This window comes from Ranitomeya variabilis, chromosome 5 (genome assembly GCF_051348905.1).
Source record: "Ranitomeya variabilis isolate aRanVar5 chromosome 5, aRanVar5.hap1, whole genome shotgun sequence".
NCBI lineage: Eukaryota > Metazoa > Chordata > Amphibia > Anura > Dendrobatidae > Ranitomeya > Ranitomeya variabilis.
This window is the reverse complement of record NC_135236.1, coordinates 655,954,038-655,975,831: the sequence shown is the minus strand read 5'-3', so window position 1 is coordinate 655,975,831 and position 21,794 is coordinate 655,954,038. Positions and strand designations below refer to the sequence as shown.

General features: G+C 41.9%; 1 protein-coding gene across 4 annotated transcripts in view; it reads left to right on the top strand.

Annotated features, from left to right (window-relative positions):
* The window catches only part of ANKS1B (ankyrin repeat and sterile alpha motif domain containing 1B), a 161,095-nt gene that overhangs the window by 88,838 nt on the left and 50,463 nt on the right, over positions 1 to 21,794 (top strand). For 2 of the 4 annotated variants that reach the window (XM_077266459.1, XM_077266457.1), the window contains exon 3: positions 10,144 to 10,275. In XM_077266459.1, the coding sequence (XP_077122574.1) occupies positions 10,144 to 10,275 (132 nt within the window). Of the gene's footprint in view, positions 1 to 10,125; positions 10,276 to 21,794 lie in introns of all 4 variants that reach the window. The other 2 variants (XM_077266456.1, XM_077266458.1) reach the window with 1 other exon arrangement.

Genomic DNA, 21,794 nt, shown 5'->3' with positions numbered 1-21,794 from the left:
TAGAACCCGGTAGGTATGACACCACAAAATTAAAGCGAGAAAAAAATAAAGACCAGCGCGCCTGTCTAGGATTCAGGCGCCTGGCAGTCTCAAGATAAATCAAATTTTTGTGGTCAGTCAATACCACCACCTGATGCTTAGCCCCCTCTAGCCAATGGCGCCACTCCTCAAACGCCCACTTCATGGCCAAAAGCTCCCTATTCCCAACATCATAATTCCGCTCTGCGGGCGAAAATTTGCGAGAAAAGAAGGCACAAGGCCTAATGACGGAGCAGTCGGAACCTTTCTGCGACAACACTGCCCCAGCTCCGATCTCCGAAGCGTCAACCTCAACCTGAAAAGGCAGATTCACATCAGGCTGACGTAACACAGGGGCAGAGGCAAAACGGTGCTTAAGCTCCTGAAAGGCCTCTACAGCATGAGGGGACCAATTAGCAACATCAGCGCCATGTCTGGTCAAATCAGTCAGTGGTTTAACGACATCCGAAAAACCAGCAATAAATCGGCGGTAAAAGTTGGCAAAGCCCAAAAATCTCTGAAGACCCTTAAGAGAGGAGGGCTGAGTCCAGTCACAAATAGCTTGCACCTTGACGGGATCCATCTCAATGGAAGAGGGAGAAAAAATATACCCCAAAAAGGAAATTTTCTGGACCCCAAAAACGCACTTAGACCCCTTCACACATAAAGAATTAGACCGCAGAACCTGAAAAACTCTCCTGACCTGCTGGACATGAGAGTCCCAGTCATCAGAAAAAATCAGAATATCATCCAGATATATTATCATAAATTTATCCAAAAAATCGCGGAAAATATCATGCATAAAAGACTGGAAAACTGAAGGGGCATTAGAAAGACCAAAAGGCATGACCAAATACTCAAAGTGGCCCTCGGGCGTATTAAATGCGGTCTTCCACTCATCCCCCTGCCTGATCCGCACCAAATTATACGCCCCACGAAGATCAATTTTAGAGAACCACTTAGCACCCTCTATACGAGCAAACAAATCAGTAAGCAATGGCAATGGGTATTGGTACTTAACAGTGATCTTATTCAGAAGCCGATAATCAATACATGGTCTCAAAGAGCCGTCCTTTTTTGAGACAAAGAAAAACCCAGCTCCCAAGGGAGAAGAAGATGGACGAATATGTCCCTTTTCCAAAGACTCCTTTATATATTCCCGCATAGCAGCATGTTCCGGCACAGACAGATTAAACAAACGACCCTTTGGATATTTGCAACCCGGTATCAAATCTATGGCACAATCGCACTCACGGTGCGGAGGTAACGACCCAAGCTTGGGTTCGTCAAAGACGTCTTGATAATCAGAGAGGAACTCAGGGACTTCAGAGGGAATGGACGACGAAATAGAAACCAAAGGTAAGTCCCCATGAATACCCTTACATCCCCAGCTCAACACAGACATTGCTCTCCAGTCCAAGACTGGATTGTGAGACTGCAACCATGGCAATCCCAGTACCAAATCGTCATGTAAATTATACAGCACCAGGAAACGAATAATCTCCTGGTGATCCGGATTGATACGCATGGTTACTTGTGTCCAGTATTGTGGTTTATTATTAGCCAATGGGGTGGAGTCAATCCCCTTCAGAGGAATAAGAGTCTCCAAAGGCTCTAAATCAAAACCACAACGATTGGCAAAGGACCAATCCATAAGACTCAGAGCGGCGCCAGAGTCAACATAGGCGTCCGTGGCAATGGATGACAAAGAGCAAATCAGGGTTACAGACAAAATAAACTTAGACTGAATGGTGCCAATGGAAACAGACTTATCAAGCTTCTTTGTACGCCTAGAGCATGCTGATATAACATGAGTAGAATCCCCACAATAGAAGCACAATCCATTCTTCCGTCTAAAATTCTGTCGCTCGCTCCTGGACAGAATTCTATCACACTGCATACTTTCTGGCGTCTTTTCCATAGACACCGCCAGATGGTGCACCGGTTTGCGCTCCCGCAGACGCCTATCAATCTGAATAGCCATTGTCATGGACTCATTCAGACCTGCAGGCACAGGGAACCCCACCATAACATCCTTAACGGCATCAGAGAGACCTTCTCTGAAAGTTGCCGCCAAGGCGCACTCATTCCACTGAGTAAGCACAGACCATTTACGGAATTTTTGGCAGTAAACCTCAGCTTCGTCTTGCCCCTGAGATAGTGCCATCAAAGTTTTTTCTGCCTGAAGTTCCAAATGAGGTTCCTCATAAAGCAAGCCCAAGGCCAGAAAAAACGCATCCACATCGCGCAACGCAGGATCCCCTGCTGGCAATGAGAAGGCCCAATCTTGAGGGTCACCCCTGAGCAAGGAAATCACAATCCTAACCTGCTGAGCAGGGTCTCCAGCTGAACGAGACTTCAGGGACAAATAAAGCTTACAATTATTTCGGAAATTCTGGAAGCTAGCTCTATTCCCTGTGAAGAACTCCGGCAAAGGAATTCTCGGCTCAGATACTGGAGCATGTACCACAAAATCTTGTAAATTTTGTACTTTCGTGATGAGATTATTCAAACCCGCAGTTACACTCTGAAGATCCATTATTGTCAGGTGCACACAGAGCCATACAGAGATTAGGAGGAGAGAGAGAAAAAAGACTGCAGCAAGGCAAACTGGAAAAAAAAAAAAAAAAAATTCCAGCAGACTTCTTATAACTCTCCTTTCTCAACCTGGGTCTTTAACACTTTATTGGCCGGTCAAACTGTCATGATCTCTGCAGGCAGAGATCATAGCAAGCCTATAGAGGGACAAGCTCTCGGAAGATGGAACTATACTGACCATGAACTAAGCCTGCCGCGCAACTAGAAATAGCCAGGTAGCATTTCCTATTTATCGCTAGATGCCCAGCTCTGGCCTAAGACCTAAATAGCTAGCAGAGGGAAATATAAGACCTGGCTCACCTCTAGAGAAATATTCCAAAGAAGACAGTAGCCCCCCACATATAATGACGGTGAGTTCAGATGAAACAACAAACGCAGCAGGAAAATAGTCTTAGCAAATTTGAGGTCCGCTTACTAGATAGCAGAAGACAGATAGTATACTTTCATGGTCAGCAGAAAAACACTAACAAAACACCATCCAGAGATTACCTTAAACTCTGGCATTAACTCATAACGCCAGAGTAGCAATCCCTGATCAACGAGAGCTTTCCAGACACAGTAACAAAACTTCAGCTGTGAACTGGAACAAATAGGCAAAACGAAACATGGACAAAAGTCCAACTTATCTAGTAGTTGTCAGAAGCAGGAACAAGCACTGAGAGGCATCAGATAACATTGTTGACCGGCAAGAAACCACCAGAGAAATGAGCTTAAATAGCGACACCCACTACTGATGGAACCAGGTGAAACAGGAAAGAGGATGACAAGTCCAATTCCACAAGCGGCCACCGGGGGAGCCCAGAATCCAAATTCACAACAGTTACCTACTGTATATAGAGGTGTTATCAGTCATTGTACAGGAGGGGGAGGAGGTGAGCTGTGACATCACCTATTGTGAATGCTGGATCCTGTGTTATCTACTGTATATAGAGGTGTTATCAGTCATTGTACAGGAGGAGGAGGTGAGCTGTGACATCACCTATTGTGAATGGTGGATCCTGTGTTAGCTCCTGTATATAGAGGTGTTATCAGTCATTGTACAGGAGGAGGAGGTGAGCTGTGACATCACCTATTGTGAATGGTGGATCCTGTGTTATCTACTGTATATAGAGGTGTTATCAGTCATTGTACAGGAGGAGGAGGTGAGCTGTGATATCACCTATTGTGAATGGTGGATCCTGTGTTACCTACTGTATATAGAGGTGTTATGAGTCATTGTACAGGAGGAGGTGAGCTGTGACATCACCTATTGTGAATGGTGGATCCTGTGTTAGCTCCTGTATATAGAGGTGTTATCAGTCATTGTACAGGAGGAGGAGGTGAGCTGTGATATCACCTATTGTGAATGGTGGATCCTGTGTTAGCTCCTGTATATAGAGGTGTTATCAGTCATTGTACAGGAGGGGGAGGAGGTGAGCTGTGACATCACCTATTGTGAATGCTGGATCCTGTGTTATCTACTGTATATAGAGGTGTTATCAGTCATTGTACAGGAGGAGGAGGTGAGCTGTGACATCACCTATTGTGAATGGTGGATCCTATGTTAGCTACTGTATATAGAGGTGTTATCAGTCATTGTACAGGAGGAGGAGGAGGTGAGCTGTGACATCACCTATTGTGAATGGTGGATCCTGTGCTATCTACTATATATAGAGGTGTTATCAGTCATTGTACAGGAGGAGGAGGAGGTGAGCTGTGACATCACCTATTGTGAATGGTGGATCCTGTGTTACCTACTGTATAGAGAGGTGATATCAGTCATTGTACAGGAGGAGGAGGTGAGCTGTGATATCACCTATTGTGAATGCTGGATCCTGTGTTATCTACTGTATATAGAGGTGTTATCAGTCATTGTACAGGAGGAGGAGGTGAGCTGTGACATCACCTATTGTGAATGGTGGATCCTATGTTAGCTACTGTATATAGAGGTGTTATCAGTCATTGTTCAGGAGGAGGAGGAGGTGAGCTGTGACATCACATATTGTGAATGGTGGATCCTGTGCTATCTACTATATATAGAGGTGTTATCAGTCATTGTACAGGAGGAGGAGGTGAGCTGTGACATCACCTATTGTGAATGGTGGATCCTATGTTAGCTACTGTATATAGAGGTGTTATCAGTCATTGTACAGGAGGAGGAGGAGGTGAGCTGTGACATCACCTATTGTGAATGGTGGATCCTGTGTTATCTACTGTATATAGAGGAGTTATCAGTCATTGTACAGGAGGAGGAGGAGGTGAGCTGTGACATCACCTATTGTGAATGGTGGATCCTGTGTTATCTCCTGTATATAGAGGTGTTATCAGTCATTGTACAGGAGGAGGAAGAGGTGAGCTGTGACATCACCTATTGTGAATGGTGGATCCTGTGTTATCACCTGTATATAGAGGTGTTATCAGTCATTGTACAGGAGGAGGAGGTGAGCTGTGATATCACCTGTTGTGAATGGTGGATCCTGTGTTATCTACTGTATATAGAGGTGTTATCAGTCATTGTACAGGAGGAGGAGGTGAGCTGTGATATCACCTATTGTGAATGGTGGATCCTGTGTTATCTACTGTATATAGAGGTGTTATCAGTCATTGTACAGGAGGAGGAGGTGAGCTGTGATATCACCTATTGTGAATGGTGGATCCTGTGTTATCTACTGTATATAGAGGTGTTATCAGTCATTGTACAGGAGTTGTAATGTTAATTCAGAACATATTATTAAAAGATGATGTCTAATTAGGTGTCATTTATAATGGACAAAGGAAATATTGTATAATATTCTGCTATTAACAGAAATGATTACATATTTTAAAATAGGTCACAGATATTTTTTTTTCCTGGGAATATCTTTGATGATCATTGAAAATGGCAATTAAATGAGAAGTTAATGTAAATCATCATATATTCAGAGCTCAGCCTCCGGCTCTATTACAATGGTATAAGTTACATATAGCCAGTAATGATTGGTACAGATTGCTCCACTATATAGTTACTTAAAGGGGATCTGTCAGATTTTTGCCACCTAATCTGAGAGCAGCATAATGTAGAGGCAGATACCTTGATTCCAGTGATGTGTCACTTACTGGGCTGCTTGCTTTAATTTTGGTAAAATCACAGTTTTATCAGCAGTTGATTATCACTAAAAGACTACTAAACCTGCTGCTGTGTAGTTCTCCCCATTCATGTGCTCTGTTTAACCCCGCCTCCTCCACTGATTGGCCACTTTCTGCCAGTGTACACAGAAAGCTGCCAATCACTGGTGTGGGTGGGGTTATTAAGAGCTCAGGCTTTAGAGAACACCCAGATCTGCAGCAGAGAAAGAAGGGATTTTTATTAAAACGGCAGCAAGCAGCCCATTAAGTGATACATCACTGGAATCAGGGTCTCTGTCTCTATATCATGCTGCTCTGATGGAATATCAAGAACGTGATGACAGATTCTCTTTAACTAGAGCATTGGGTCAGGGAGATTTTCGGCTTTCTTGTTATATCTGCATTGTGACTGCTGCTATAAATGGAAACCAAAATGTGCAAATCTGTCGCAAGATGGATGCCGGGTGCTACAACTGTGGTCATCATTATTGGCACCATTATTATAAAAGAAAGTCTTGGTCCCCAAGCAATCAAAGCAGTTTTGACACAATTCTGGTGAAAATCGCTTTGAAAAGTCCGAAAAATGTTGAAACTTTTGGCATTTTCATGTCACTTTGTCAACAGTACAAAACAATTTTTGCACTTTTTGTCAACAGTACAAAACAATTTTCGCACTTTCTCATTACATTCTATGGGTGGAAAAACACTTGACAGGCTGCAAATTTTGAAAACGCTGCAGTGTTTTTTAATTTAGTCAGGAAAACAAAAAAACAAGCGTGTGCATGAGATTTCTGAAGTCTATTAGATTTTGCCGCTACTGTAAAAAAGCAGCTTTTAATCTGCATTTAAAAATTATGCTAAAAAAAAAAACCCGGCAACGTCTGCACCAACAATTTTTCTCTTTCTACCACATCCAGGACAGTTATTGACTGTTCCACCAGTATCAAACTTCATGATAATATTTCGAACTGTTGAAATCCGGATGCCAGAGTCTTCGGAGATAGTCTTGTACCATTTAGACTGCTTGTGCTTGGTGATATTAGCTCAGACAGTTCCATTATGATTTAAAAAGAGAAAACACAGTCGTTTGACAATAAATGGCTTCACCCGACCACTAACCATGAGTGGAGAAAAAGTTTTGGTGTTATCATTCAAATTCTCTGAAAAAAGGCCAAGAAAGCAAAAATTCTGCCGGGGTATAAAAATATATATATATATACCCCAATATCCTAATATATGAGTGAGAACACTTGCAGCCTCCTGGGTGGAAGGGTTCTTTACAGTTAGAGCAATGTATAGGTAGGATTCTACTTTCATTTTTCCCCAGATACAAATATAACACTCAGCAGAATACCATAGTTATTAAGGGAAGCCTGACGGCTATTTTCCCTCCAGCTTCAGGCCATTAAGCCTAACATACCTGGTTCTCGGGTAGATTCTGCTTTCTAAGATATTTTTCTGATAATTATTTGGTGCACTGAGGATAGTTGCAGCTGTACAGTATAATTAATGGCTTCAATTGTCATTTTGTTTTGCTTTTATGTGTAAATGAGATAAACTCCTCCTTGCCCCTGATCACGCTACTGTGTAATTATTCTCCGCTCTCTGGAATGCTGCGCACATCTCATTGTCTGATCATTTCCTGTTGAATGCTAATGCCTCGGATGGCATAACTGTAGAGAATGCTTACGGTGCATGCCCCTATTTGCTGCTTCACTGCAATTGTTTCAGAAAGCCCAGCAATAACCATGTGCTTACATGCGTGTAAACGCATTTAATATTGATGCCTAGAAGGTCTACTGGGAATATATTTGAGGCATGAGATAACTGGCCACAGAAAGGGGAGGCGAGAGCACCCATTACAGCGCTCTTCCAAATTAAATTACAAAGTAGGATATTGTTTATCTACTATAACATGTGTCTTCTAAAGCATTAGGTAAATTAAGTTTAAAAGTTTTTTTGTGCAGCAGCGCCTCTCTTATTCATAGGCTGTGTCTGGTATTGCAACTCTACCTCATTCACGTCAATGGGGATGAGCTGTGTTACTATTGAAAGGCAAAAGCTGGCGCTGTTTCTGGGAAATAAATTAAAGGGGTTCTCCAGGCTTGGGTCACTCTATGGGACTGCAGATTTTTTAATCCTCCAGCGCCCCCAGCTTCGATTCTGGTACCTGGAGTGGGCGGTCATGTGACCGCAAGTGTCCGATTTGCATACTTCATGCCACATTCCGACTAGACTTGTTCGGCCTTGCTCAATACACTTCCATTGAGTGAGGCCGCACACGTCTAGTTGGAATGTGACCACATGCATGCAAATCAAGACCCGCTCCCGGCGCCAGATAATCCTGCAGTCACATACAGCCTGGACAACACCTTTAAACACCTGTTTGCAATTTTGGACATCTTTCTTAAAGAAAGACAAGTAGGTCTTCCAATAAGTGAAAACCAACTTTGTCATATTTTGTCTGAAGTGGAAAGACTCTTCAAAATGTGGGTTGTATGGTTGAAAAATACTAATATATAGTCATGAATTGGATGGTACATAGGACACATCACCGAATATGAAGACAAGTAGGTACAAAAAGGCAGAAAATTATACAAAACGAAAGTGTTAGAGTAGGTCTTCTGCGGATTCACTGCTTTTACCGCAAAGAATCCTTTTCATGCACAACTTTGAGTTGCAGAAGATGAGAAAATACCCTTTATAGTTAGGAACTGGTTTCGAGATAGACTGTAGAATAGTAACTTTTTTTTTTCAAGAGGAAGGCAATACTTCTTACCCTGTCCCTCATTTTGATTCAGGGTGGATAAAAAGGAATTACACCGCAATTTACTAATTTTACAGTAAAGAACCCTTTCCTATACTAATTGTATCTGCTTTTACCATAAAAAATCCTTTCCAATATTGATAATAATCTTCAAATCGACACATGACAGACATTCCATGTATTTACTTCTTTTACCGCAAAGATCCCATTCCTATATTGATAATAATCTTCCCATGGATGCATGGTGGACATTAAGGTCTACTTCTTTTGCCCCAAATATCCCTTTCCTATATTGATAATACTCTTCCCCCTGTTCCCAATTTTGACTCTGGGTGAAAAAACATGTTGACCCCAACACTTACTGACTTTACCGTAAAGAACCCTCAGTACAAATAATATATAGTAGGTTATAGTTAATTTAGTGACAAAATGTATGAATGGTGGGAAAAGGTTGAACTTGATGCACCTAGGTCTTTTTTTTTCAACTTATGTGACTGTGTAACCCTTTCCTGTATTATTTATAATTTTCCAGTAATGTTTGACATTTCTCATATTTACTGCTTTTACCATAAAAAACCCTTTCCTATATCAATAATAATCTTCCCATGATTGACATTCCACAAATTTAATTCTTTTACCACAAATATCCCTTTCTTATATTGATAATAATCTTTTCCCTGTTCCCAATTTTGACTCACGGTGAAAAAAAGTGATTACATCTACTGCCTTCACCATAAAGAAAACACTTTCCCATTTTAATTATAATTTTCCCCTAACGGTCAACATTTCTCATATTTACTGCTTTTACCATAAAAAAACCTTTTCTTGTATTGGTAATACTCCTATCATGATTGATATTCCACAAATTTACTTCTTTTACCACAAATATCCCTATTTTATATCGATAATAATCTTCCCCTTGTTCAAAATTTTGACTCTGGGTGAAAAAAAGTGATTACACCAACATCTACTGCCTTAGCCATAAAGAATCCTTTCCTATTTTAATTATAATTTTCACCTGAGGGTTGACATTTCTCATAATTACTTCTTTTACCATAAAAACCCCTTTCCTATATCAATAATAATCATCCCATGATTGACATTCCACAAATTTAATTCTTTTACCTCAAATATCCCTTTTTTATGTCGATAATAATCTTCCCCTTGTTCCCAATTTTGACTCAGAGTGAAAAAAAAAGTGATTACACCAATATCGACTGCCTTAACCGTAAAGAATCCTTACCTATTTTAATTATAATTTTCCCCTAAGGGTTGACATTTCTCATATTTACTTCTTTTACCTTAAAAAAAATCACTTTTCTATATTGATGATAATCTTCCCATGATTGACATCAATGGATTTACCGCTTTTACTACAAAGAATCCTTTCCTATATTATTGATAATCTTTGCAATTTTTCATCTGTATTCTGTCTTTCAAACTGTTTTTTTTTTTGATAAAAAGTTTCATGTATTGCATGCAGCTTTCTGTACGTGTCTTCAACAGCTTGTTGGTCCTCAACTTGTCGTGGAGCTGTGGTCCGTGCGTGGATTCAAAATGTCTGGGTCCTCACCTGTCCTCTGCCATAATCTGTGGTGTTCCGTGTAAATAATTTTAATTATTGTATAATGGACTAAACTGAAACTTGTTACTTTTAGAGTAAATATGATTTTCAGACAGGAGATTGGGGAGACCAACCTTCTATCAGCCTGCGAGCCCCCAATGAAGCCACGGGCTCTATACCCTTTCAGTACTGGCAGCATCATCCCGAAAAGCTCATCTTCCAAGCCTGTGATTACAAAGCGTATGTAAGTATTTCCACATCTTCTGCTTTATTTCTTTCCTCCTTAGCAGGAACCTTAACACTAAATTAATGTTCTATATTCTTCTGCTACTTTTTTTTTAATTCACAATGACCATAGTAACTTAATTTCGCAGCTCCACGTACACTAAGTAAGTTTTGACCTCCGAAGATTCTTTTCGGTTCATGCTTTATTCCTGGTGCATTTCCTATGGTGAGTCGTGAATGGAAATACATCGTTTTAGATTTTTAGGTAAAACCATCAAAATGTGAAGTTTTCATTGGTTCTCTTTTTCCAGTTTTGCATTTTTTTTATCCCAAAACCTAACAAGTACATAATTTTTTACATTCTTTCGAGTGTCTAATAACGATCTTTCGATGAACGCTTTTTAATTAATTAACATTTAATTTATTAAATTAATATTTAGATTTAATCAATGGATGATGATGTTTATTTCTTATTTGTTGTCATTTTGCTAGAAATAGGAAAGAATCCTTCCTGGAACCACTAATTCGTAAGTGGAATACTTTGCAGTGAATCTGTCACCAGGTTTTTGCTATGTGATCTGAGAGCAGCATGATGTAGGGGGTGAGGCCCTGATTCCTGAGATGTGTCACTTGCAGCAAGTCTCTGTATTCTCTGCTGCAGATCCAGCAGTGCTGAGTCTTGCTTAACCCCGCCCACACCACTGATTGGCTCTGTACACCGTATATTGACAGAAAACTGCCAATCAGTGCTGGGGGCGTGGTTGGACTAGGAGGCACAAGAGCACTAGTCCTGTAGTGATAATCTCCTGTTGATAAAACACTGATTTTATTGAAACAGCAAACCACAGCCTTGTAAGAGATACATCGATGGAATCAGGGTCTCAGCCCCTACATCATTTACATAGCAAAACTATGCTGAAAGATTCACTTTAAAGGAGCAACATTAGGGATTACCAGTAATTCCCAAACTGTGAGGAGGGTCTTACTGGTGGCAAGTTAATTGTTTGTGAGGTGCAAATACTTTTCTCTCATGGAGCGTTAATAGGAGAGAGAGCAGCTGTGTATAAAATTTGATCGGCAATGCTCTGTGAGAATACACGCAAATTTGCTCTGTCCTGGAAAAAAAAAGAAAACTACCTTGTTAATGTCACATATTGGCGTCAGCTACGCCTTAAGTCGATGTCTGAGCCTTTAAGGAGCCTTGCAAAAGAATGAGATATATTAGTCCAGCCTGTTCTTCCCCCAAAAACTGCATCAAGGGCATCTCATTCTGCCACCTTGCTCGGTGCTAATGAGGGGCACATAACCCGAAACAGCTGTCTATAGATGGATGCCTGGATTGCCTAATTTCCCTAGTTAAGTAGCAATGATCGCCAAAGGTTTGGACATGGACGTCCAATATTTGAGGTCATTTTCTTTCCTTCCGGGAGAGATCTAATTTGCAAAAATAAATTAATGGATTAAAAAAAAAATGTGAAAATTGGTTTAAAGTGGTTTGGACTACAACCAATGAAGAGGCGCAGACATCATCAAGTCACTGCTGGTAAGAACCCAGTAGAAAAATATTTAGAAGTCATGTTGTGGACCATCGGTCGTCTACAAGTTAAGGTTATGCACATCGGCATATTTCTTTAACCATGGGATAGATGGATGAAGAAAATAATAATAATAATAATAATAATCTTTATTTATATAGCGCCAACATATTCCGCAGCACTTTACAATTAAAATACATCAATATGCGGTCCTGAAAATACGGAACAATATTACGCCGCTGTCGGAATGAAGAGCCGAAATTGCTCTTTTTCTTCTGTTTTTGGAAAAGTCGGGTCTACATATGTTTACTTCTTGTAGTTTTAGTAATAAGAGTACCAGAGTATCTTCTGGGATATTTTAAAGGGAATTTATCAGCAGGTTTTTGCAATTTAATCTGAGAGTAGCATAATATAGAGCAAGAGATCCCGATTCCAGCGATGTATCATTTTCCGCTCTGCGTATTGTAGTTTCAATATAATCAGTGTTTTATCACTGCTTGACTAGGTGTCACGTGCTCAGCAGTCCAGCTAGTCTGTGTAACCCCACCCCCTCACACTGATGGTCAGATTACTGACAGTGTACATAGAAAGCTGCCAATCAGTGGTGTGGGCGGGGTTATATTCTGACCACTGCTAAATCTACAGCAGAGAAAACAGGGATTCTATCAAAAATGCCCAGTAAGTGATACATCGCTGCAATCAGATATAGATAGATATTATCTACCTATTTCATATCTATCTATTATAGACATATAATTTAGATAGATATGAAATAGAAAGATGTTTTATAGCACTGATTTAAAGGGAATCTGTTAGCCCCCCTATGCCATCTTTATGGACATATAGGTCATAAGAATGTGAATAAATTGATGCCTTAATATCCTTAATCCGATATCTTATTCCAGAGAAATCCACGTTTTTCTCAATATGTAAATGAGCTGTAAAGATCTATGGGACGGACATAGATCTCCCTGAGAATCTGTCTCCAGGACTTATTTTAGATTAAAAGGGGCGTTACCAGTGTGAGACATGTAGATCAGGAGAGCAGACTGTCAGTCATTACATGTCTCACACTGGTAACGCTCACAATCATGTAAAATAAGCTCTAGAGGCAGATTATCGGGGAGATCTATGTCCGGCCCATAGATCTTAACAGCTCATTTACATATTAAGAAACATGTGGATTTCTCTGGAATAAAACATCGGATCGCAGATATCAAGGCATCATTTTATTCAGCTTCCTTTGACCGACATGCTCGAATGGACGGCTCAGGAGGGTTGAATCTACTGACAGATTCACTTTAATTGATTCTGAAAAGTTACTGCAACCTTCTTATTTTACATAATCTCAAGTTCCTCTTTAATACCAGAAACCAATCTCTCTTTTTTTTTTTTTTAAGGCAATGATCCGGTGTCCCATTCATATGTAAAACATGAGCGTTCATCAGCGCAGATGCGCATTGGGTAAATCTAGGACTCTTGCGAAGATTTTTAAGAACCTTTAATTTAGTGAAGGCAAATGTCAAGTGTACCCCGAGACGCGTTATTAGAAAAAACAACTTGTACAGTGCCTTATCTGAGATTTAAAGCCGGGGCTTTAATATTTTTCAGATTTGGAGCTCACTTGAAAAATCCTATAGTGAATTAAAGGGGAAGTGCCACATAAAGGGGAAGTGCCACAGTCACAACAATTGCTGACCACTGGGGAGGGGGGTTCCACTGCTAGAACCCCTATTGATCTCAAGTATGTAGAATTAATGTCCCCCTTTTGAACTGTGCAAATGTTGAGCATTGATGCCCTGTGTCCAATGGCAATGGCTATGCATTATACTTGTATACTGCCCCTTTAAATGGACCCTCAGTCTCGTAATTGTTGGGGGTTCCATTGGTGAGACACCCAGAATTTATCACATTATATGGATAGGTGATTAGTTGTGATTGTTGGTAAAAGCAAGAGATTAAGGGTCTGGGCATGTTTTAAACCAGGGGTTGCTTGGTATAGATGTCTATTTTAGAAATCCCATTTCACGCTTGAGAACATTTTTCTTTACGTAAATGCATATAATCAGTGCTAAAAATCATTTTTGCAATTGGTTTTAATTAAAAATTTTGCACCGTTTGCCTTCTATAGCCTCAATATTGCGCTGTCTATTGCTGGCTGTAGAATGAGTTAACTGAGAATCTGTGAGTGAGCTCACTAGAATGGTCTGATTAGGAGTTTGAAGCTTTTATCTGTGTTTTTCTGAGCTTTTCTCAACCGATTTGTGACCATAGACCACAACGAAGCCAAACTGTGCCAAAAGTTTAATGAAACCCGATTGCAAAAATGATTTTAAGCCTTAAATACATACATTTAAGTACAAAATAAAAAATGGCCCCAAAGGTGGATGACCCCTTTAAGTAATCCTGAGTTAAAGGGATTGACTCATCATAATATTAGTTGGGTTGCCTGCGTCATTGTAGCGCCTGGTTGGTGGTTTGGTCAAGGCATCATGGCGGTCATATTGGTTTTAGGACATAAAGGAAGAGGTTCTATCGCTGGCTGAAGAATGAGTCATCTGACAATCTGTCAGTGAGCTCACTGTAATTTGCTGATGGGGAGTTTGTGACTTTTTTTCTGAGCTGATTTATGTGTCCTTGTAGTGCCTGGTTAGTGGTTTTATGGCCATATTGGTTTTAGAACATGAAGGAAAATGACTTGGTATTATTAAACTCTTATAATGATTAGGGTTTTCTTAAAGGGATGTTTATTTTTAACAAATGTGTTGGGGGACATGATTTAGTGTCACTTACTAATATATAAGTATTACAGGTTCTCCTCTTCCTACCTCACAGACGGCTGCTGAAGGAGGAGCATGTGACCATGTGATCTGTCCTCTCCAATCGAAGCTCTGCAGACACGAAAGCTGTTGTTCCATTGGAGGAGGCTGATGCACAGCTCTGGTCACATGTTCCTCCATGAGCAGCCATATTGGGAACAGTTTTTGGGGAAGGCTACGCCAAGACGTTCAGGAGGAGAATCTGTAATACTTATATATTGGAGAGTGCCAAGAAATCATGTCCTCAGCACATTTATAACATAAAAATGGTCAAGTGGAAAATCCCTTTAAGGGCCTGATTTTTGCTTTTTTTGCTATGTAGGTTACTCCGCATAGTCCATGAGCCGGGCCAGATATCGGTACCACCCGGAGTGACTAATTTTCTTTGGTATTTTTAGGTAGATGCATGTCTGTAGTTTATTTTTTGATATGATAGCCCTTACATATACGTAGCTTATTAACCCCTTCAGCCCTAGGCCTATTTGTACCCAAGTGCCTAAGCCAATCTGACCTGTGCCACTTCATGGGCTAATAACTTTGGAACGCTTTCACCTATCCAAGCCATTCTGAGATTGTTTTCTCGTGACATATTGTACTTCACGTCAGTGCTAAATGGGAGTCAATATATTTTACCTTTCTATATAAAAAAATGCTAAATATTCGGAAATTTTGGAAAAATCGGCAATTTTTTAACTTTGAAATTCTCTGCTTTTTACAAAAATACTGATACCCCCCATAATAGTTATTAATTTACACTCCCCACATGTTTACTTCATATTGGCATCATTTTGAAAATGAAACCTTATTGTTTTACGACGTAATAGGGCTTATAGTTTTATGCGCAATTTTTCACATTTACAGCAAAACCCACTTTTCAAAGGACCAAGTCACTTCTGAAGTCACTTTAAGGGGCTTACATAACAGAAACCACCCATAAATTACCCCATTTTGCAAACTACACCCCTCAAGCTGTTCAAAACTCATTTTTAAAAACTGTTAACCCTTTAGGTGTTCCACAGGAATTTTAGCAGAATGAAGGCGAAATTTCAAAATTTCATTTTTTTTCCAGATATTACATTGTAATCCAATTTTACCTGCAACCTAGCAAGGGTTAACGGCAAACCCAAACTTGGTTACCCTAATTCTGCAGTTTATAGAAACACCCCACATGTACTCGTAAACTAAAGTATGGGCACACAGCACAGCTCAACACGGAAGGAGCGCTATGTGGTTTTTGGGTGGCGGATTCACTGGAAGAAATCTAGGGGGCCATGTCACATTTGAAGGCTGCCTGAGGTACCCCCACAGTGGAAACCCCAAAAAGTGACCCTATTTTGGAAACTACACCCCCAAGGAATCTTTTAGGGGGTATAGTGACCACTTTGACCCAACCAGTGTTTCACAGTAGTTGGAAACACTTGGTTGAGAAAATGGAAAAAGTGCATTTTTTACATGAAGGTGTCATTTTAGGCTCATTTTTTTATTTTTAAGAGGTGTACCAGCAAAAAATGCACCCCACTATTTGTTCACCAATCTCTCCCGAACACAACAACACCCGATATGTTGTCGTACACTGCAGTATTGGGGAACGGCAGGCCTCGGAAGGGAAGGAGCGCCAAATGACTTTTGGAGTGCAAATTTTACTGGAAGAAATCTAGGGGGCTATGTCACATTTGAAGACACCCTGAGGTGCCCCAACACACGCACACACACTGACACATACACGTTCTGTGCTGAACAGGACTCTCCGGTCTTCTCTGCAGAGCTCCTATCTCCCTCTGTAGAGGCTGACACCTCCCAGGCTTGTGACTGATCACATGGCCGTGACATCACCACAGGTCCTGTAGTCCTGTACTGTGTGCTGCTGCTGGTAAGGAACTTGTGGAGAGAGGGGGAACAGTCACCTAGCACCAGCGCTCCCAGCTCTAAGAACGAGCGCCTCATGAAGGTGGGCCCCTGCCTCCTCCTTCCCTGCGCGGCGGCCTTTCCCCCCGGCGGCTGTATTCGGCGTATAAGACAACCGCCCTCTTGGAGCCATGTTTTTCATGGCTAAAAAGTCGTCTTATACGCCAGGAAATACGGTAAATAAAATTTTAATGTTTTTCTTTGTGTTTGCAGGTGTTTACTGACTATCTAACGGCATGATGGAAGTACCAGCAAGGAAGAAATCACGGATCGACTGTATCATACACTGCTCTAATGATGACAGCGATGATCTGGCGTCCCCTAAGGATTTGGACTCCTGGAAAACATTGCTTAGGGCTGCAGAGATCAGGCAGCATGAATCAGTCCTGGTAGCAGCTAAGGGCCTTGAAGAAGGAGAAATACCACACATACAATATCACCGTAAATGTCGTAGTATCTTTACAATGAAGAAGTCACTGGATTCTATCCTTGGCAAGGGTGTCAATGTCGAAACAGCAAGCAAAATCTCCATGAGGAAGCTACCGAGGGGTGCCCCCAGTGATAGCAGGGTGTATGCCAAAGTATGTATCTTCTGTGAGAAGTCAAGCAAGTACCTAAAAGGAAAACAAACAAGGGAGCCAATTGTCCAGTGTGTTGAGCTACGAGCAGATGAGACGATCCGCAGAGCAGCGATAAGGAAAGGCACACAGAGAATACTTGGTTTACTTAGCAGAGACCTTGTTGCTGCAGAGGGGCACTACCACAAGTCGTGCTACAAACTATTCACAAAAGATGATTCCCAAGTGGCCTGTAGGTCTAGTGCAGCTGAAAATCAGGTCGAAAGCGAGGAAGTACGCTACGAAGAGGCAGAGAAAGAGGCCCTTGAAGAACTCTTCTTGTATATAAGGACTAAATTGTTCCCAAACCCAGAAGTACTGCCTATGATAAACCTCACATCTAGGCTTGAGAGATTAATGATATCCCGTGGTATCATCCAACTGAAACCATCGACAAAGAAACATGTTCGACGAAAACTTGAAACAGAGATTGGGGAATCACTCCGCTTTCTCTCAGATGAGAAAGGTAAGCTTCTAGTCTATCCATGTAGCCTATCAATGGACGACCTTGTCCGGCAAGTACACAGCATGACAAAAGATCTGCAAGAAGCAAGAGCTGCTAACTCTGGAGATATCGTAACCAAAGCAGCAATGCAGCTAAGGAATGAGATCAAGAAGCAAGATGTGAGTCAGCCATGGCCTCCCAATACAGATCAGAATGTCGTTCCTGCATTAGTCACTCAATTCCTGCAAACCCTGCTTACAGGAGATTGTGAGTGCCAAACTACCTGTGAAAGAGCTCAACGTCTTGCCACATCCTTCGGCAGTGACTTGGTTTTTGCTGTTACCAATGGAAAGACAAAGCCACCAAAGCACGTACTGCTATCCTTTGCAGTTAAGTCTTTGACCGGCAATACAGAACTGATTCGAACTCTGAATCGTCTTGGCCACTGTGTGTCATATTCAATGGCTGAGGAGATCGATACAGCCCTTTGTATCCAGAAGTTGGAATGTTCAAAGGATGACATCCCAATGCCAGCAAGTATCTACCCAGGTGTGTTCACAACCCTGGCCTGGGATAACATTGACAGACTTGAGGAGACACTAAGTGGAGCAGGTACATCTCATAGAGTCAATGGCATTGCTGTTCAGTCCAATGTTGCATGCTCTGTGACAAAGAAAGTCCTGCCAGATGTAACCAAGTCGAAGAAAAGAAGCATAACTCTGACAGAATTAATGCTACCGATATACAATGTTGGGCAGCGGGGAGAGCCACCCAGGATTGAGACTTCGAATGTTAACACTACCAAGGAGGTCCAGGATTCAAAAACCAAAAACCATATCTGGCTTCTGGCTAGAATGTCAGACCATGAGGATCAGACCACCAGCAGTTGGACTGGGTTCAACATAAAAATCCGCAGCGACATTGTAGTGGCCCAGGACACTGTAAGCTACCTGCCCACTATCAATGCTCCTGCAACAGCCATGTCCACTGTGAATGAAGTCTTGGAGCAAACACATGCCATCATGCAGACCCTGAAGCTTAACAGAATTGTGTGTGTGTTTGATCAAGCACTCTATGCCAAAGCTGCCGAGGTTATCTGGAAACAGGAGAAGTTCAAGAACATTATAATTAGAATGGGTGTCTTCCACACAATCTGTAATCTCCTCTCTATCATAGGGAACAGATTTCAGGATGCAGGCCTTAGAGATCTGTGTGTTGAATCCGGTGTAATCGCTGAAGGATCAGTGTCTGGAGTGATGGACGGCCGGAGGTACAACAGAGCAGTGAGACTACACAAGCTGGTCTATGAAGCACTTATGAGGCTTGCATGGAAAAACTTCCTTCCATGGCTAGAAGAAAACCATGCAAGGGACCTTCACCATCTGGATGAAACACTGAAGAACATCACAAACTTTCGCATCAGTGTGTCGCAGGGATCCTTCGAAAAGCTCTTGGATAATGAATCTTGCACACTTACCCTGAAGCTCTTTCAAGTTTATCTTGAGACCCTCAGAAATGAACAACTCTCAGCATTCTGGATGTCATACTTGGACATGGTCGAGACCATGCTGGCCCTGGTTCGAGCTTCAAGAGAAGGCAACTGGATGCTTCACCTAGGAGCAATCCGACAGATGATACCATGGTGTTTTGCCTATGACAAGGTCAACTATGCCCGATACCTAACCTATTACTATGCCACAATGTCTCGGCTGCCCATAGAACACCCAGAGGTCCATGAATACTTCATGCAAGGTGGCTTTTCGGTCCAGATCGGTAGCAAGAATCCTTTTGGACGAATTCCTGTGGACCAGACCATTGAAGAGACAATCAACAAAGACACCCAGACACCAGGGGGCACAAAAGGCTTCAGCCTCAAAGTTGGAGCTGTTTCCAGGTTCTACCTGACATCAGAGTACCGCAGTATGTACTTGAGGCAGCTGAGGGCCCTGGTAGGCCAACAATATACTGACTTCAGCCATTCAGACCTACAGGTGTCTAGGATTAGAAGAGATGAAGCCGATGTCCAATCTTTCGTTCAACTGCTGGAGACAGGTTGGGTGAACCCCTTCAACAAAGAGCATAATGGTGAACTTATCAGTTTGTCAACAGCGACTGTAGCACCACCAGATGTAGCCAAAGACCTTCAAGGGGCATACAGTATAGGAGAGGATGCATATCAAACATTCAAGGATGAGCGTTTGGGTACCGATAAGCCAACTACATTGTTTCATGACAAGATGACGAAGAACAAACTTAAAACGTTCTCTAACATCCAAATGAAGACACGCAGACAAGGTCTTGGCAAGGAGGTAATTTTGAAGGCTGACAGAAACCTATTTGGCCAGATGATACTTGTAGCTGAGAACAGAAAGCTACAAATGAGTGATGTCTTGACTCATCCCCTGGGTCCATTGCCATGGGCACTTGCCAATGGTGATGGGTCTATCCGCAAGACCAACAAGGCTGCCCTCGCAAGGGAGTTGGAGAGGAATGCTCGTCCTGCAGAAGTGATCCCCGAGCCCTCTGCAACCATCATTGATGGGATGAGCCTGGTTCAGAAACTGAAGGGAAACAATGCAACATTTGGCCAGCTAGCAGGCACAGCAATGAGTCGCGCTATCCATGAGGGTGCTAAGAGCAAGCGCATTGATATTGTCTTTGACGTCTACAAGGAGACATCCATCAAAGATACAGAAAGAGTCAACAGATATGAAGGCACAGGGATCCATTTCAAGAACATTCAACATGGGCACAACATCCAGCAGTGGAAAAAGCTTCTAAGTAGTTCCTCCAACAAGGCAAGTCTCATAAAGTTTCTGGTAGAAGAATGGAAGGCGAAACACCACAGGGAGAAGCTTGAGGAGAAGGAGCTGTATGTCACATGTGAGCAGCTCTGCTTTAAGATCACCAAAGAACAGTGGGAAGAGGCTGCTGACCTTAAGTCAAATCAAGAAGAAGCAGACACACGCCTCCTTCTCCATGCTCTTCATGCAGCAGAATCTGGTTACAAGTCGGTCATCATCACTTCGGAGGATACTGATGTCATGGTCCTGTGTCTGGGCATGTGCCACAAAATCCCATCCCACCTGTTCCAGAAATGCGGTACACAGAACCGGACAAGATTCCTGGATATCACCACTCTGAGCCGAACATTGGGAGGCAGCGTATGTGATTCATTGATTGGTATGCATGCATTTACAGGCTGTGACACCGTCAGTGCATTCGCTGGCCGTGGGAAGATGACGACACTCAAGCAGTTGAAGATGAACAAGACATACCAGGATGCCTTTCAGGAAGTTGGTCGTTCATGGGAAGTGTCTACCGAACTTTTTGAGAAGTTACAGGAAATCACCTGCCACATGTACCTGCCAACTACCCAAACAACTGAGGTAAACAGGCTCCGTTATCAGCTGTTCTGTGCCAGACGTGGAGTGGTAGAGTCAAGTCAACTCCCTCCTTGCCAGGACTGCCTTTTCATGCATGCACTGCGTGCAAACTACCAGGCTGCGATCTGGAGGAGAAGTCTGCAGAGCCAGCCATGGGTTGCAAACCCAACAGACTGCGGTTGGATGATAGATAACGACGGAAAGCTTGTTGTCAAGTGGATGCAAGGGGCACCAGCACCAGAAGCTATTATACAGCTACTGTCCTGCAAGTGTGTGCGGTCATGTGAACTTCCTCAGTGTACTTGCCTCAGCAATGGCCTGAAGTGCACAGACATGTGCAGATTACAGACATGCCAGAACAAGGGTACTGAAGACGAGCCAGTAGAACAACAGTCAGATTCAGAGTCCGATGTTGAAGATATTATGGAGTAACATATATATATATATATATATATATATATATATATATATATATATATATATATATATATATATATATGCACATGACATGTTCAGTGTGTATTTACATAACTTGGATTAAATTTTGTTACAAATACTACATCTAGTCACTCCGGGTGGTACCGATATCGTCATATTTGGTTCTTGGCTCATGCTAAAATTCCTGTGGAACACCTAAAGGGTTAACAGTTTTTAAAAATGAGTTTTGAACAGCTTGAGGGGTGTAGTTTGCAAAATGGGGTAATTTATGGGTGGTTTCTGTTATGTAAGCCCCTTAAAGTGACTTCAGAAGTGACTTGGTCCTTTGAAAAGTGGGTTTTGCTGTAAATGTGAAAAATTGCGCATAAAACTATAAGCCCTATTACGTCGTAA